Source organism: Sparus aurata, chromosome 19 (genome assembly GCF_900880675.1).
Source record: "Sparus aurata chromosome 19, fSpaAur1.1, whole genome shotgun sequence".
NCBI classification, from domain to species: domain Eukaryota; kingdom Metazoa; phylum Chordata; class Actinopteri; order Spariformes; family Sparidae; genus Sparus; species Sparus aurata.
In genome coordinates, this window is record NC_044205.1 from 28155476 (window position 1) to 28174795 (window position 19320).

At 40.0% G+C, this 19320-nt stretch overlaps 1 protein-coding gene across 1 annotated transcript in view; it reads left to right on the forward strand.

The window, feature by feature from the left end:
- Window positions 1–19320, forward strand: part of LOC115569883 (NACHT, LRR and PYD domains-containing protein 14-like) — a 56757-nt gene that overhangs the window by 14267 nt on the left and 23170 nt on the right. Inside the window, exons 5-11 of the mRNA XM_030398089.1 lie at window positions 2589–2678; window positions 4265–4271; window positions 5141–5149; window positions 6858–6928; window positions 7232–7405; window positions 7716–7889; window positions 8997–9170. Of these exons, the coding sequence (XP_030253949.1) occupies window positions 2589–2678; window positions 4265–4271; window positions 5141–5149; window positions 6858–6928; window positions 7232–7405; window positions 7716–7889; window positions 8997–9170 (699 nt within the window). The remainder of the gene's footprint in view (window positions 1–2588; window positions 2679–4264; window positions 4272–5140; window positions 5150–6857; window positions 6929–7231; window positions 7406–7715; window positions 7890–8996; window positions 9171–19320) is intronic.

Below are 19320 nucleotides of genomic sequence, written 5' to 3' on the forward strand. Positions count from 1 at the left end.
GTCCTCAAGACCCCCGATGAGGGAGGTTTAAAAAGACTCTGTAGCTCGTTAGTGCAGCCAACGACAGAGCAACCGCTTCTTCCCGGTCATACATTCGCCATTTTCTAACCGAGCGGAAAAAAATGGCGCCGTTTAGATAATTCCTTCGGGTGTGGCAAACCTTCACCTGGGGCGGTGCCACCAACCTAGGGGGACGCGTCTAATCTGTCGGAGACGTCACCGATAGACTGTCTTCAACTGGCCTGTATAAGCACACATTTTCTAAAGGCGGAGAAAGCAAAAAAGGGAGAGGATGAACTTTTTTCATACCAGGGGCGATTGTAGACAGGCCGGGGATGCATATTATTGATAGAAAACCGCTCTAAGGTGTATTTTGCATAGTATGGGACCTTTAAATTTAACAGTTTTTCTTCTATTGATCTTTCTTTGGCTGATAGAAGAAACCCTGGTAAAACAAATGAAAGATGTTTTTAACCACTATCCTGAAGATTTTAAAAAAAGATCTGGATAATTTTTTATGTGATGTTTCTAAAGTCCTTATCATTATGTCGGTTTACAGACATTTCACAGGGAGCAAATGGACCAAAAAGTTCCAGCTCCAATAAAAGGTTCCACTTTACCTTTTGATTGTACATAGGGCTGGGCGATTAATTAGGCAAAATCGATTGATTCGAGTTTTTGGTTTAGGGCGATTTAAAAAAATGAAAATTAATTTTTTAATTTAATTTGCTCCGGCGCTGCTCCTCATGGGCTCCCGTAGTTCATAGTCCGCCCTCCCCCCCACATTGACTTTCCACAGAGAAACATGCAAAGCAATATGCAGCGAGCTCGTTCCTCAAACGTCACTGTCTCGCTAGTAGCTTGGTTTTGTGGCGTCAGACCTCACAAAAGTGTTCATCATGTAAGTCGTTATTGAAACCAGCTGTTCTGAATCACATCTGTATTAGGCAAAATATTAATCATTTAAATGTAGATTTCTAAGATGGTTTTTCAAACTTTAAACTCATCCATCTTGAATTCAGGAGGTGCACGATTATTCAGCACCATGATTTGTGGAGCCCGCATTCTGGACACAAGACGTGCGATGATGTTAATTTTAGCACTTACACCCTCATGCTAATACTGTGTTGAGTAGGGGTGTTCCAACAAGGGTACCTCACGATTCGATTCGATTTATGATTATGGGAGCTTTGATTCTTCGATGATAACGATTGTCGATTCGATTCGATTATTGGTGCCACGATTCTTCGATTATTGCGATTTTTAATGCATTTTTCCACACAAGATTGATTTTTGTCTTCATCTCTGGCTACATTTGTAAATACATAGCCTATCAATCAACTCAAATAGCTTCAAAATTAAATAATTCAATTTATTCAGTCTGGAATATGGATAGGATAACTTAACAAAAAAATTGCCGTATTCCAAGGGAACAAATTGCATTCTTCTGAACGAAAGTGCATAATTCAACTGAACTCATGGATTAAAGCAAAAAAAAAATCTTTTGACTGAAATGTTTTTTCGAGCTGTAGCCAAGTCATTTTCTCAATTTGTAAATTGTGAAACATGTTACAGGGCACGTTACTTAACACGTGCTAAAAAAAATAAGATAAGACTTACAGCTTCACCCCACATCATGTTCTCTAATGCAGACATCAAGTTTAATTATTTGACCAACAGTGTTTTACAGAGGATGATCTAAACAGCTGTTCTATTCACACTTAAAATGTTTTTTGTCTTTTCAATGTAACTGACGGTGCCAGAGGCTAGGGAGAGGCGCTGAATGAAGCTGTTTACACAGATACACTGCAGACAAAGTCCAGACTATAGTTGTTATTTCACACATGTGGCACACAACAGGAGAATCTCCGTGTCAGACAAGTTCTCACGTGTTGACTAAACTCAAAAACTAATTGATAATGTTGCAGCGCGACGAGTCCTTGCTAGCTAAGCAGCTTAACTTTAGCACCGCTCCGTGTTTAGATCCCACCCCACTCACACTCATCGGTGAGGGAGTTTGTAGCGCGGCTCCATGGTGCGCACCAATAACCGAAACTAACTATACTGCTCCGTTGGTTGTGGTCCCACTCACTAAACCGTCTGGGCGGCGCGCGCGCTAAGGTTCCGATTACATGTTTTTTGTTCCGGTCTTGCGGCAAAGCATCAATGTTAATTAATCGATGCCAAATCGTCACGTGAGGCATCGCGATGCATCGCCACATCGATGAATTGCACCCACCTCTAGAGTTGAGCATAAACTAATCTTACTTTTTGGTCAAAAGCATAGAATCAGATCACACTGACAGACTGTGGACTTCATGGAAACCCAAATGTAACTACATTTTGTCGTCTTTCATCTGCAAGATTAAAGTCAAACAAAGATTTAAAGTCTGCAGGTTTTCGAGAGTGATGAGAATCACTGTTTCATGTCAAACACAGATAAGATGAAGGTTTGCTGAATCACTGATGTAAATAGCAAATGTTCATCAGAACAGAATGTTTCAAACTGTTCATGCATCAAATGCATGAAGTAAATATAACGTTTCCTCTTTCATCATAACATTTTTGTTATATATGTGTTATGACAGATTTTTATCCTGTAGACTCTCAAAGGCTCACTGTGAAGTTGTGGCCTCAGCTCTGAAGTCCAACCCATCCCATCTGAGAGAGCTGGACCTGTGTTTCACCAGCCTGAAGGATTCAGGAGTGAAGCTACTGTCTGTTGGACTGGAGAGTCAAAACTGTGTTCTAGAGAGTCTGGGGTCAGTTTAAATTTCTTGTTTTGTCATATATTCAATTCAAACCCTTCACTGAGACTTAAACAGTTTAGTTAATTTACTATCAGGATTTGCAGCAGCATAAATCTGAAGAAATGTAAATTGTTTTCAGATATTATCTGTGTATCCAAATAGCTCCATCCTGTGGTGTTCAGAGGAGGCTGCACTAAAGAACTCTATTCAGTTTTTTTTCCATTCAGTTTATTTCTAACTTTTGAGTGCTAACATCCAACTGATGCCAGTCCCCTTCATTTTAGAAACAGGATCATTGATTTAGAACAGACAGTATCACTGGAACTACTCGACTACTTCCAGAGGTGTTTGTATATCAAAAGTTTATGGACAGCCTGCAGCCAATCAGAATAAAGTTATCACTCAGAACATGGTATAAAATGTATTTCTTCCTCTTATCTGTGATGGTATTTATCCGTCTACTGTAGATTAGCTTGACCACTGATGTAAATAGCAAATGTTAATTAGAACAGAATGTTTTAAACTGGTTTGACTTCATTTGACAAACATCAGTACTATTCTCATAGTTTGACCAAAACAATAGACAAGTTTATTAAATGACATTCAGTATCATTTTACAACGTTCTACACAAAATGACAGTAATTACTGCTATATTTAATAGACAGTGATGAGTTTCTGAAGAACAGACTGGGAGATACTATATTCAAAATAATGATAAATGTTCATAAATATCCATGAATCAACATACTGAACACTTTCTTGATGCGTTCTTCCTGATAAACCAGCTGCTTGGAGGACAAACACTAGTGATGATTCATTCGTACTAATTACTTTGTGCTAAGTAACATTTTGAGTTCCCCAAAAAGTGAAGTGAAACATCAAACTGACATCAGTCACTGTGTTCAGTGAGTGTTGAGGAGTTTTGAGTGTGGCAGGAGGGTCGAGGTCGTTCTTGTGCAAATATTAAATATTCATAAAAACACACAAACACAAAACAAAGGACATTTCTTTCAGGTTTCTTCATGTTTAGTTGAAGTAATTGTCATTGTTCAAGTGCTAAAGTAGACAGTTCAGTTCAGTTTGTTCTGAAACCAAAACGACCCTCAAGAAAAAACCTTCTTTTAAGTAATTCTGTGTACACAAACAATGTTCTCAATGCTCGTGCCCTGGTGATACTACGAGCAAAGTTTTATGTTGTGTCAAGCCTTCTTAGTGTTTTTAAAAATAGCGATTTTGATGCTAGCGTACCAGTACCCCCACACTCCATTGAAAATTAGCTTGCCTGGAAACGAAACTAAAGTAAATCTTAAAAGTTCCTCTTTTGACGTAATTATGCTTTTACACAAAGGTTTGACTCATATTCAATCACAAATATAGCCTTGGTTGCTTTTTGGCGAGAGTTTCACTTTAGTGATTTCAAGCCGGAACGTTGTCCTCTCAAACATCTTTTATTCTTTATTCAGTTTGTGGGGATGCAGTTTGTCAGAGATCAGCTGTGCTTCTCTGGCCTCAGCTCTGAAGTCCAATCCCTCCCATCTGAGAAAGCTGCAGCTGAGTTACAACAAGCTGCAGGATTCAGGAGTGAAGCTGCTCTGTGATTTTCTGCAGAGTCCAAACTGTAGACTGGAGAGTCTGAGGTCAGTTCATTCCTTCTGTTACTGTTGTAGATCTGATTTGTTAAATTAGCATTTGAGTTAACATTCATACATTTCTTATGTTCATTTCCTGACTGTTTGCCACTCGTCCCTCTGTCACTAATGCTCTGCTCCACTCACTTTACCCCTGAAAATGGGTGAAACATGTGCTAAAGCAAAAATAATAAAGAAGGTTCAGGTCCTTCCTCAATTATGTTGCCTTCAGGAAATGTGTGTAATTTGATAAATATGACTCAACACTTTCTAAACACTGTTTTCAACTGATATCAGTTAATTAAGTGGTGCTCAGGACAAAGTTACACTTAACAAGCTGTTTTAAAACCACTCTTGTCAATCAGTGGTGAATGCCAACAATTCATGCTGGTTAGATTTGTGTGCAACTTTGTGGGCAACAGTAATCTCACTGGAGCCGCAGTGTATAGTACGTGCTCAGTCATATTTACCAACATTTCCTGATGGCAACATGACTGGGGAAGGCCCTGAGCCTTCTTTATGATGATGTCACTCACAACCCCACGCCCCTCTCAGCTGACACACACATAATCACACAAGTCTATGGTCCTTCTAAATTTTAGCATTTGTCAAAAGAGAGAAACCACAACATATCACCATCGATAGAATAATATCAGAATCAGAAATGAACAGGTCACGTTTACGGACCTTGAGTGGCTGTATACTGGATCTTGTCACTTTTTATATTTGACAGTGTTGAACTTGCATCCTGTTGGGTTCAGGTGTTTGGAGTTTCCATTTTCTAAACTTCTTCTAAATTCTAAACCTTCTTCAGCTCTGAACAGATTATTAAACACTGAATGATTTCAAACCGGAACATTGTCTTCTAAACTTACATCTTTTATTCTTTATTCAGTTTGAATGACTGCAATTTGTCAGAGATCAGCTGTGCTTCTCTGGCCTCAGCTCTGAAGTCCAACCCTTCCCATCTGAGAGAGCTAAACCTGAACTACAACAACCTGCAGGATTCAGGATTGAAGCTGCTGTGTTCTTCTCTACGGAGTCCAAACTGTAGACTGGAGAGACTGAGGTCAGTTCACTCACTCTGTTATTATTGTAGATCTGAAAAGTTTATAAAACAAATGAACCTAACTCAGGTGGAGGTGGAGTTATTAGGTCTTTATTGAAGTAGCAGCTCGTTGCATTAATATTAATGAGAGCTCTTTTAGTATTTTCCAGTGTTGAACCCGCATCCTGTGGGTTCAGGTGTTTGGAGTTTCCATTTTCTAAACTTCTAAATTCTAAACCTTCTTCAGCAAAAGTGTCGATCCCCATGTGCAACCTCAAACCTTAGGTTGAGATTGTTTTATCGCCCAGCCCTACATCTTCATGATTTTATCTACCAAAATATTATTGTGTTTATTAACGCAAACCTGTCAACAACTTTGTGGACCATCAAATTAGCTGAAAAGCGGTGCCAGCCCTAACTTTTATGACCCGTCCTGTCTGATCCACAGACTGAGATCTGCACACACATACACACACACACATAGATACGCAGCAGCGCTCCTCCTCCTCCTCCTCCTCTTCAGTTTATTTTTTCATATGCAGTGTAACAGAGGGGGGCAGAGGGTAAAGCAGCCTAGGATCACATCCTTGACCCTCACTGGAGATGGGTGCCACTGGTTAATATGTGCCAGGCCCTGGTGCACCTGGCTCTTAATGGGAGACGACACTCGGATTGGTTTGATTTATGTTCTGCCCAAAACAAACCCCTGCGTCTAAATGTAACCTTTTGCCCCCAGATGATCCACCGTTTAACCAGCAAAAATGATTTGGACATGCCCTAAATTCACAAGGGTGTTGCACTTTAAAGGGCCCTGAACGTTGTCCTCTAAACTTACACCATGTATTCTTTATTCAGTTTGTGGGGCTGCAGTTTGTCAGAGATCAGCTGTGCTACTCTGGCCTCAGCTCTGAAGTCCAACCCCTCCCATCTAAGACTGCTGGACCTGTACCACAACCAGCTGCATGATTCAGGAGTGAAGCTGCTGTGTGATTTTCTACAGAGTCCAAACTGTAGACTGGAGAGACTGGGGTCGGTTCACTGACTCTGTTACTGTTGTTGATCTGATTTGTTACATTAACATTTGAGTTTACATTCATACATTACTTATATACATGAAGTTATAAATTTCGTTTGGTTCATATTTTCACTTTTTTTTTATCTAGATTTAGTCTTTAGACTTCTGTTTCTTAAAATAACTGTAGAAAATGTTCCGTTAGTTGGTAAAGTAAATTAATGTTTGATTTAATCTGTAAACAGAAGATCCTCTGGATTTACACACATTGGATTATAAACTGATTTTTAACGCCGTCATTTCTTCTTTATTCAGACTGAGGTGCTGCGGTTTGTCAAAGATCAGCTGTGCTTCTCTGGCCTCAGCTCTGAAGTCCAACCCCTCCCATCTGAGATTCCTGGAGCTGAATGAAAACAAGCTGAAGGATTCAGGAGTGAAGCTGCTTTGTTATTTTCTACAGAGTCCAAACTGTAGACTGGAGACTCTGAGGTCACTTTACTGACTCTGTTACTGTTGTAGATCTGATCTGTTAAATTAGCATTTGAGTTTACAGTCATACATTTCTTATAAAGTTATAATCTCCTTTGGTTCATATTTTCATGTTTTTTTAATCTAGATTTAGTCTTCAGACTTCTGTTTCTTAAAATAACTGTAGAAAATGTTTCCTTAGTTCTTAAAGTAAATTTATGTTTGATTTATTCTGTAAACAGAAGATCCTCTCAACTAACATTTAATTTACACACATTGGATTACAAATTGATTTTTAGCTCCGTCATTTTTTTCTTTATTCAGATTGTGGAACTGCACTTTGTCAGAGATCAGCTGTGCTTCTGTGGCCTCAGCTCTGAAATCCAACCCCTCCTATCTGAGAGAGCTGCACCTGAGTGGAAACAAGCTGCAGGATTCAGGAGTGAAGCTGCTTTGTGATTTTCTACAGAGTCCAAACTGTAGACTGGAGAGACTGGGGTCTGTTCACTGACTCTGTTACTGTTGTTGATCTAATTTGTTAAATTAGCATTTGAGTTTACATTCATACATTACTTATATACATAAAGTTATAAATTTAGTTTGGTTCAGATTTTCATGTTTTTTTTCATCTAGATTTAGTCTTCAGGCTAATGTTTCTTAAAATAACTGCAGAAAATGTTCAGTAAGTTGTTAAAGTAAATTAATGTTTCATTTAATCTGTAAACAGAACATCCTCTGAACTAACATTTAATTTACACACATTGAATTATAAATTGATTTTTAACTCCATCATTTATTCTTTATTCAGATTGAGGCGCTGCAGTTTGTCAAAGATCAGCTGTACTTCTCTGGCCTCAGCTCTGAAGTCCAACCCCTCCCATCTGAGAGAGCTGGTCCTGAGCTACAACAAGCTGCAGGATTCAGGAGTGAAGCTGCTTTGCAATTTTCTACAGAGTCCAAACTGTAGACTGGAGACTCTGAGGTCGGTTCACTGACTCTGTTACTGTTGTAGATCTGATTTGTTAAATTAGCATTTGAGTTTACATTCATACATTACTTATATTCATAAAGTTATAAATCTCCTTTGGTTCATATTTTCATGTTTTTTTAATCTAGATTTAGTTTTCAGACTTTTGTTTCTTAAAAAACTGTAGAAAATGTTCAGTTAGTTGTTAACCCTCTGGGGTCCAGGGTATAATTGGCCATTTTTTTACTGTTTTGATTTTACCATTATATTTCACATTTAAAACTGTTTACCTTGCCAGTTTGGTATCATTTTTTTTGCACAACCTCACGTGTGATTTTACAGTTATTTTTTCATTTTGACATACTGTGTTAACACAATGGACCTAAAATCACAATAGAAACATAAAATCTGAGTAGGAAAAAGTTAGATTTTTTGACTGTGAAAACCACAAATAGGTTTAACGAACCATTTGTATTACTTATAATGCAAATATAAGTTGTTGTTTGCTAAATTTTATGCATACGTTTTTGAAATTTACAAAGTTATATGTAACTATTTACATTTAAATGGCTCCCTCCGCTCCTTCCAGCTGCACTGCCTGCTCCACATTCAGCTGTCTCCTCATTGTTTTGACTCACAAAACAAAAAACAACTACACTACACACTAAACACTACTAAACACATTAAACACTCCAACATGCTAAATGCCACAAATCTCTCAACTCTAAAAACTTGCTATGTCTATCGCTGTCTCCATCAACTTCGCTGTCACTATTTCACCACCATTCCTCCCACAACGTCCCCCTGTACCTCAGCAACCAAATGAAGTTTTTTGCTATATAATTTTGTGATTGGTTGGTGTGGTGCCTTTTTCCACCAACAGGAAAGGGTTTTTTTTGCTTGCAAACACTTTCGTGAGAAAAGCCTGTTTTTATCGTTTCTTCCTGCACCAAAAGCGCAGCAAGCGTGACGGTAATGTTTGCAAAAAAACGTGGCGTACGTTATTTACCATAAGTCCGGTTTTACTTGGCCTGTAAATAGAAGATCCTCTCAACTAACATTTAATTTACAAACACTGGATTATAAATTGATTTTTATCTCCATCATTTATTCTTTATTCAGATTGTGGGGCTGCAGTTTGTCAAAGATCAGCTGTGCTTCTCTGGCCTCAGCTCTGAAGTCCAACCCCTCCCATCTGAGAGAGCTGGACCTGAGTAAAAACAAGCTGCTGGATTCAGACGTGAAGCTGCTGTGTGATCTGAAGGAGAGTCCAGACTGTAGACTGGAGACTCTGAGGTCAGTAGAGGGTTGGAGTCAGTTCATGCTGGTTTCAGCATTATTGTACTAAACACAGTATCAAAGTAAAGATCCAATATTTCCTGCTTTTCTCATTGAAGCTGTGAGAGAACCACCAGCTAATCAGAAAAGCCAGAAGCTTGTTGTGAGCCTGTATTTGAGTTGATGTGGAGATGACTGTTGTTGTGTTCATGTCTACAGGAAATAAAGCTGATCACAGCTGACAGCATCACAGGATGTATATAGACAGTAGAGGTCGACCGATAGTGGATTTTTAAAGGCCGATATAATAACGATAGTTTGGAGCAGGAAAAAGCCGATAGCCGATATCAATCCCCCCCCGCAAAAAAATTGAACACTGTTGGAAATTAACAGTCTTTGACTTTATTAGCAGCAACTGTTTTACTAAGCAGCTAAGTCAAAGTAAAAATACAAACCTAAATAAATACATAAACAGGGTATCCACGGAGTCTTAAAAAGTCTTAAATTTGACAATCTCAGTTTTAGGCCTTAAAAAGTCTTAAATACGTTCATATTTTGCATATAGGTCTTAAATTACATTTTGTCAGTATGTACGTTCATTAACCGCTTCCGTCATCGCCTTTTTTTTGGTTTTGTTTTGAGGAAATGTGTTGGTGAGATTTACAGTCATCTCCGTGTGTTCTTCTGTCTGAAGTATCCAGGAACGTAAGTAGTATTTTGCCAACACTTCGCCAGTCCCGGAACGACTTCGACAGCAGAATCTGCCAGAGGACCCTCAAATTGGGCACACTCGGCGCGAAAGCGCTGAAAAAGCACCAGTTAGCTTCTAATAGTCTCCAGCGAAGTCACGTAATCACACACTTATGTACGCCTTTGTCACCAGTTCCCGGTCCAATTTCATCCAGTTCTGCTCGACCCGAACTCTGCACTGCCTCTGCCACCACAGTCAAGCGACATTCAAACCATCTTTGGCCCAACTCCGACGTTGAAAGCGGAGGTGCTTTCGATTTTGAACACTGTGTGTGTGTCAGTGTGTGTATGTGTGTGTGCGCGCACACAAATATATCTGCCCCACATGGGCAGATGTTTCATTTGATTTGTCCAAATATTTTAGAACAGACTCCATATTTACATATTTGTCATGTAATGTTTCCAAAGTAGATGAAATCTTTAAATGTGAGTGAGACTCTGGTTTTTAACAGCAGTAAATCATCATTAAAGTGAGCTGTGAGTATCTGTGTTCCTGCAGTAATGATGCGTTCAGGGACTGTCAGCAGTTTATTTCCACTGTGTCCTTCAGTGAAACCTGCAGAGTAAACAGACTTGATGTCCAAAGTGTCTGCAGGTCTGTGAGCTTCACTCCAACACGTTAACATGAAGCTGAAAGGAAGCTGGCTACGCTACACAGCCGCTCCACTTGTGGTCTGAACAGGACTGAAGTCCTGCTGGTCTTTATATCACTGACAGCTGATGGAGGGAGTCTCTGGAAACACTAATTCATCACTTCTGCTGTCTCTCTGCTTCTCTCATCAGATGGGAATCGTGGTGATCTCTGTCAGAGTGATGAGAAAGATGGAGGTGTTGAGAGGATCAGCTGTGTCCTGATGATCCAGAGAGGTTGAAGCAGCACCATCAGCTGGTGGGTGGAGAGGCTCTGACTGGGCCGTGTTACTGGGAGGTGGAGTGGAGAGGAGAGCTTCATCCAGCAGTGACTGACGGACCAATCACAACAAGTGGAGATGACTGTCAGTGCTGCAGTGTGAACTGCTCTGAGATCAGCTCCACTGTCACACACAATGTCCAGTCCAGCATCATCCCTGTGTTCCTCTGGATGTGACAGAGTATCATCAGTGTATCTGGACTGCTCTGCTGCTGCTCTGTCCTTCTACACAGTCTCTGCAGACACACTGACACTCCTCCACTCCTTCTGCTCCACACTCACACACCTCCTCCACCTGGACCTGGACCTCCACCTGGACCTGGACCTTTATTCTTTCATTCCCTCACATATTCTCAACACAAAGTCTCTCAACAGATTAATCTATCAAGGCGTGTTTATCACGACTGTTGGGCCTCATGCCACATGGCTCAAACAAAGTGTAGGCCTTTAAGGGAAATCAAAAGCCTAACTACTAGGGCCATATCAACCTGAGGAGTTCAAGAAGAAGATAGTATAGTGTGTTTTTTTTATGTGTTTATATTTGTTGTGAAAGGGCCGCCAAGTTCAACTTATGGTCACTGTACTGTGGGCTAACTGTGTTGTAACAATCTCTAGGAGCTCATTCAGGCTGACCCACTCAGTGGATAGCTTGTGTAGTCTTGCCGTTGTCGGCTCAATCAGCAGACGATAAACGAACCTCAATTCGCTTGCCAGCCACTGGTTGAGGGAGAGACGACCACTGTCACGTTCAGTGTTTCCTGTAGTCTCTCCAACGAGATTTCTTAAGTCACTCCCATCAATTTTGTAGTCCGGCTTTGTAGTCTTTACAAGGGACTTCCTGCCACACACGTACACACACACACACACACATACCTATTTATATGTTTGGCTTTATATCTTTGTGTTGCTAGTTGTAGAGAACAACTGTTGTTTATTAAAGTAGGTGGTTTGTGTTTTGGAGAAAGCTTTGATAAACACTGTTGATTATAACTGAGCAGTGTCTGTGATTATTTTACACAATCCCATATTGTAATAATAGCTGGTTGAGATGGTCAGTGCTCGGATACACGCCTTCCCTCTTATCCTTCTTTATTTGATATTTGATATATTATTATTAATATTTTCATTATATTGACAATTTGATTAATTTCAGGCTTTGAGACTAAAAATATATCACGTGATTATAGATCGCTGACTTCAGGGTGGTGCCCCGTGTTCATTAATGAATCATAGTAAACTGCATTCTATTAATCAACTATAATGATTTCATTAATTAATAATAATATTTTAATCAATAATCAATATCAATTCCCAACACGACATAATCGCACAGTGACACTTTTAATTGGATATTTCCTTGGTGCAGTTAATCTCCACATGTTCCTGAATAACAGTGGAGATTAATGCAGCACTCTGTGTAAACTGCCATTGAATAAGACACCAGTGATGTTGTAGATGTTAACTGACAACATTTTAACAGATGAATATATGATGTAATAAATGATGACTTTGTTTTGTTTCTGTAACTGAAGGTCATGAAAGGAACATGTTGATTTCACTGATGTTACTTAGTATTTTCTAGTGACCATCAACAAGAACACATGAAATCTTGAAAAAAGTGTGTAAATGTAGCAACCTCATCTTGTTCATTATGAAGTTTTTAAAGGAAGGTTTTTGTTTTCAGGAATATTTTGCTAAATATTGTCATTTTCCAAAACAAGAAATCAGCAGGAAAGACCTCGAGGAATGTGGAGACTTGCAGACTCTTCTTTTTATTAATGCTACATAGAATCAACATTTGGTTGCAAGAAAGTGAAAACGACAGATTAGGGCTGCACAAAAAATCGTTAAAAAAATCGCGATCTCGATTCACACATACATGTAATCTCATTTCTACACACGGCGATTCTGAAGCATTTTATATAAGCTTAAAGGGATAGTTCGGTTTTTTTTATGTGGGATCATATAAAGTACATATCTATAGTCGATCTGTTTCCTACGGTAATCACCTATCAGTGCAGCCTCAGTTTGAAAAAGTAGAGAGCCGCTCCAGCCCAGACGCTCAGCTTTGTACTGCAGTGAACGGGGTTCAGCAAAAAAGCTAAATTAACCACCTAAAACAAGACTCACCTAAAAAAATTTACTTCAGTTCAAGTGAACGTTGTATAGGTAAAATTCACACCGCTTTATATCACTGTCAGACCTTTAAAAAACCCGAACTATCCCTTTAATCACAAACAAACGCTCCTATTTCCTCCCGGATTTTTTGAAGCGCCCCCAAACGCAGCACTGCCGCTGACTCCTCCCTAAACCTGTGGTAAAGTGTCTTTACAACAAGTGATTCAGTGGAGGAAGCCCGCCTGCAGTTGAGTGTTTGGAGGGAGTGAGTGAGAAGCCATTTTCAGATGGGGCAGCAAGCCGCTAATCTGCCTCTTGGCGGCTGGACCGCGGTTTTAGACAGAGGGCGACAAATTGGGGGTCTGTTTTGGTCCGCCGATTTGCCACCTCGAAAGGGTACCGCCTCGCCTGCTGGATGAGCAACTGGACAGCCGCTGCATCCGGGAGATGCTAGCGTCTCCTGGATCTTTAGCTTTATGGTTGTGTTAGCTTGTTGTTCTAGCGACAAGCTAGGAACGGTCGCTACTTTCAAATTAAAAGCCCCCCGCTAAGAATCCATTTCTAAACTCCAATGGGGTGCAATGTAAAGCTCTTATTTTGAAGACAAATTCGTTGTCAACTGTTCACACAACTTCGAGCTTCACTTCACGTCACATGTTTACTCCGACCGCTGAGGCGGCTTTTAAGAAAGCCGATCACAGCAGCTATCACATATCATCTAGCCAAAGATACAGCCCCAAGAAACACTGTACAACATGTGGTATTAAAGGATGCCCTCTCATCTTGGAGACTAACTTTTTTTTTACTTTTGTAAAAATCATTTCTCATCCAATAAGAGAACTTGAACAAAACAAAAAAACATTGCATTGGCAGAGGCATAGTAGTATGCCTCTGCCATACTACAATGTTTTTTTTTGTTTTGTTCAAGTTCATCAGTGCAATAAACATTTTGTGAAAAAAATTCATGCCAGAGAATCGTGATCTCAATTCTAAGCAAAAAAATCATGATTCACATTTTTTCCAGAATCGTGCAGCCCTACGACAGATTCTTCATTCTGGTTTAAATGAATACATGTTGTAAACACTCATCAGGATGTTCAGGACAAACTTCAACCCGATCCAGTGAAGAATAATTGATCGGTGAGGTTCAGAACACACAAACAAAGAATCACTACGATGCTGAAATTTAGCTCAGAGGAACTTGATGAAGTAAAAAGTATTCAGAGCTGCAGAAGTTTCAACATGAATCCATGACATGAAGGTGAGAAAGTTCTGGGTTTTGGGTGAGTTGTCCTGGAATGACCCGCATATAATCTGTTCCTGCTCCAGTCGGTCCATCAGCCTGCTGGTGACTGAACCAGTTCAACACAGTCAAACAGCTGCACTGCCTGATTTTTAGTCATCTGCTGCAGTTTGTCTCAACACTTCATTTGTGCATTTTACAAGCAAATTCAGTATCTAAAAATCACACGGATCCAACACACCTGAAGCAGTTTAACTGTCATGCTGCAGTTTAACTGTGACGCTGCAGTTTAACTGTGATGCTGCAGTTTAACTGTAACGCTGCAGTTTAACTGTGATGCTGCAGTTTAACTGTAATGCTGCAGTTTAACTGTGATGCTGCAGTTTAACTGTAACGCTGCAGTTTAACTGTGATGCTGCAGTTTAACTGTAATGCTGCAGTTTAACTGTAACGCTGCAGTTTAACTGTAACGCTGCAGTTTAACTGTGATGCTGCAGTTTAACTGTAATGCTGCAGTTTAACTGAATGAAGAAAATAAAGTGCCCATGTGTGACATGAATAATTTGGTTTTACAGTAAAATCAGTGAAACATGTAGTAAATCTTTGTTAAAGGGTCGTGACGCCTCACAAGATGTAAATCAAACACTTCCTGTCTGACTTCTGTTAACCAGCGTCACTTCAATAAAATGAAACACTGCTGTAAGTTTCCTCTGGTCAGATAACTGTTTGTTTGACTCCATCTTCCCTCGTAGGTACAAACCTCCACTTTAAGGAACAGTTCACCCAAAAATGTCTCTTCAGTCATCATCTCCTCCCCCATGACTTGTTTTAAAACCAGGAAACATCAGATGTCTCCAAACAGCTCGTCTGCTGTGATCCAAGTCTGCAGAAGCCCCGAGATCACAAACTGATCTGAGAAGATTTGATTTACACACTTGATTTAAACTGAAATCTTCCCTGTAGCTGCTGAGCTAAAAGCGTTAGCATGCACCCCGCCTGAAGTGGGTCAGCTTTGAGTGAACTGCTCCTTTAATGTGATCCATCCAGTGAATATGTCTCTCAACACAGAACTGCTGAAACACATCAGGAGGTTATAAATGTCATGTCTTGGAGACGGGCTGCTACAAGACTGGGCCATGAAATGAAGTCCTGCTGCTGATGAGTGGAAGAAGTTGTTGTTGTTCTTTATTGATTCAGATTAATGAACCAATGTGAGCTTCATTTCATTTGTTCTCAACAACCAGCAGACGTGCAGTGAATCTGGGTTCCTCTGGGCCCTTTGGCCTGCGCCTGCTTTGTGATCCGGTCTCGGTGCCGTCCTGACAACAAGCATTTAGTCCAGTGAAGTGGATCACATGAAGCACACAGCACATTCAAACCCCTCAGAACCACAGAACTTTGATCAGCACCACCGTCTGCTGTAGTCTGGACTTCAGCTTCTCCTCCGTCATGGCAGAGTGAAATCAGAGAGTCAAGTCCTCACTGCTTGTTGTTCCTTTCAGCTCCACTGGAAACAACTGGTTTCTTTGCTGCTTGACATGTTTTGACAGGATGCAGATCAGCTTTCACCTGATGCCTCACCTGCAGAAGACAAGCAGCTTTATTTCTACAGCAGCATTCACACACGAGGCCATACAAAGGGCTTCACAGGAGCAGAGAAATACAGCAGAATAACACTGAGAATGTGTTTAAAAGAGCATAAAAACAAGAAGCACATACAGAGTTACACATTTAAATAAAGTTATGTGTGATATTTAAATCCGTCCTTTGACACAGGAAACCTCTGCGGTGATTTAAGGATGGTGGAATGTGCTCCACCCTCTTGGTGAGCGAGGAGAAGCTGATGCAGGGATGATTGATCTTTACTGAGATATGTGAGCTCTTCAAAAAGTGAAAGTGAAGTTGATATTTCCAGTTCAGCCTCAAACTGACGCTCTAATAAACAGAGGGCTCATGAAATTAAAGCTCATGTTTCTGTAAATGTTATTAAATGAGTGTTTTTGTTGATGTGGCTCTGATGCAGCATGTAATCTGCAAAGTAACTAAAGTTGTTGAGTAAATGTACTTAGTTACATCCCTCACTGTCTCCACATTAGCTCTCTTTATGACAACAGAACTGTAGATGAACACATTTAATGTGATATTTGTGTTGTGCTCTCTGTTGCAGCTCCACCCTGTGGAACGATGGAGTAGTGCAGTTAATTTCCACATGTTTCTGATCAACAGTACAAGTTGATGTTGCAGAGTGAAGTTCTGCTTATTACCACTAATATCAGCTGTTTGTCATGTTAGAATAAATGAAGAGGATCAAATCTGAACACAGTCTGGATTCAATCGAGGCTTTACTGAATCTTCTGGACTGACTTGTGTCTGGATTTTGGTGCAAAGTCAGCAGCTTCATATTTCATCTTTATATAATGTTTGATATTAAAAAGATGTGTTTAACATGCTGATTCTACACTTTATATTCATTAATCATGTCTGTGAAACAATCACAAGTGCACAGAAATATAAAACTCTCTTGATTTTTACAGAAAACCAACAAATCCTGTTTTTGACTTTAAAGTCTGTGAAGTTTATCAGAGTTTTATGTGTGACCCTGCTGGTTTTCACATCACGTCATCAGCACAGACACATGACGTCATCCTGTGGAGCTTCTTCTCACAGAAGTCATTGTTGACGCTGACGTCATCAGCACCGTTCATGTCCTGGTGCTCCTGCTGGAGCTGCTTTCTGCCAGCAGATGTCACCATTTCACTGTTTGGACCCAGACTGGTTTGTATGAATGGATCCAGTTTGTGTGTGCAGTGAGAACTGAACTGGTGACGTCAGTACTTTCTTTCTGACTGACGTCATTTTACAAACATCTCAATTTTGATTATAATTTAATTGAACTTGATTTTAAATGATGAAACTGGATGTGAATTAAAGCAGCACACAGATGAAAATGATTTGTTATATTCATTTATTCAACAAAGCAAATGTGGACATAAAAAGACTTTTTCAACCATCATATCACAAACTCAGTTTCTGTTTGAGCGAGAGAGACACAGAGAAAAGGTTCAGAGTGTATGAAATGAAATACAACTCGTTCAGAGAAAAGTGAAAAGGACTCATAAATAAAACAAATAAGCAAAAATATATAATCATAATGAATAAATAAAATAAAGAATAAAGGAAGCAGGCTCGTCTCACATTAATTTGTACAGAGTGAATAAAGAGAAATACTTTGACAGCTTCTTTATCTTCATAATCGACAGATTTATTTTGCACTTTTAACTCATTCTTCATGTTTATCAGACTCGGTTTAGTTTGGAAGTTTCTGCATTTATGTATCAAGAATTTACTTAACAACAGTAAAATATTGAAGACAAAATCCAAATCCAGATTTCTATCAGAACTTCCAGCCTTGCCAGTTTTCTGAGTCAGTGGTGATAGCTCGGTTCTGTTGGACTGTAGCCGGCCCTGCAGGTCCTTCCAGAACAGTTGGACTGATTCACAGTGAAACAACATGTGATCCAAACTTTCAAACCACATTATTCACATCAAAGTTAAACCTCAGTCTCAACAACTGGTTAGTTTGATGAATCTCAGTGAAGATGTTGAAGTTCAGCTCTTTCGGCTGAGGAGGGAGAGGGACTGAAATGTCTCTCCTCCGTATTATCTTCACCTCATCACCGGAGCTACTTGTTGTTGACAGGCTCATCGTGTCTGTCTCATCCAAACCTGGCAACAACGACGGTGACGGTGACGTACGTACGTAACGTGGCCCGTGGCCGGTGGTCGGGGCCAGAGAGTGACTGTTGGTATGAGTTGGACCGCGAAGATGTCTGAAAGAATCAAACCGTCAGGCGTCGAGAAAAGGAAAAGGAAGAAGGTTGAGGAGGCAGAAAAACAAGAACAAGGTAATGTGAAGTAATGCAGTGCTCACCAGGTGATGAACGTTTACACACAAAACGTCTGTTTTTAATTCAACATGTAGAAAAAGACTCAACGGCTGCGGTGCTGCTAGCTAGCTAGCTAGCTGTAGACTGCGTCAGGCTCTGTCGCCACCTGCGGTCTCAGTTCTGTATCAGAGAGAAACTGGAACTCAGAAGGCGACGGTTGGATTTTTATCATTACTAAAAAAGAAAGAATGAAATAGGTGCATTAATTTAACTTTTCTCCACGTGTTTAGTTATTTGAGTGAAAATATTAAGAGATGAGTTAGTGATGATGTGTGTTTTCATGAAAAGAGTTGATGAGGAAAGTGACAAAGTTGTTGTGGTGTTACAAAGACGACTGCAGCAGCAACATGTCTGTGAAGAAGCTGTTCCAGGACAAAGCTCACGTTGAAGAGCTGAACGTTACCAAATACTTGTTCAGCTGATCTACAACCAGAAACATTGTTCACGGGAGGTAAACTCAGCTGACCAGGGGAAGATTGTCTGACAGCAATCTGAACTTAGTTTGCTGTGTTTGGTTTATCTGTGTTAGTTTGAGCTGTTCAAGCAGAGGGAGGTCATCATGGAGACACCTGAACAGAAAAAGGTACACATGAGGAGGAGCAACACTGACCAGGTGGTTCAGGTACAGCAGGTGAGAACAGGACAGGGACAATAAAACTATAAAACTGAATGTGTTCAGTCAGAGTTCATTTGGAGTCGACAGCAGCAGGACGAGGAAAAGAAGTCAGAGACAGGGTGAGTTTTATTTCTACATAAATATTGTTCTGTGGTCACAGTCTCTGATCTGGATCAGAACTTTTGACTGTATATGGTGTATATGTGATCCTCTCTTCTCAGTCTGGGTTGAGACTCTTGAACAGACGTGTTTGATTCTCATGTTCTGAGTTCACTGTCAGTGTTACTGGTTACCTCTCAGACTGACTGAAGTCCAGAAGACCACAGTGGTTTTGTTTTACTGGATTTAATTTTATATTCAATAGTTTGTCCACCACTTCAGGTACAGCTGACAAAATGATTTAATAGTTAATCAGTAAATCGTTATCAGCAGGTTCAGCCTCAATTAAACATCTAATGCTCAAAGGTCTGTTTTATAGACTTGGATAAAACTGCACAGACAGTCAAGATATTGTGTTGTTCCAGTGTAGATACAATAAATGTTGGTCAAAAGTATCATGTTACTGTTAAATATTAACATATGGT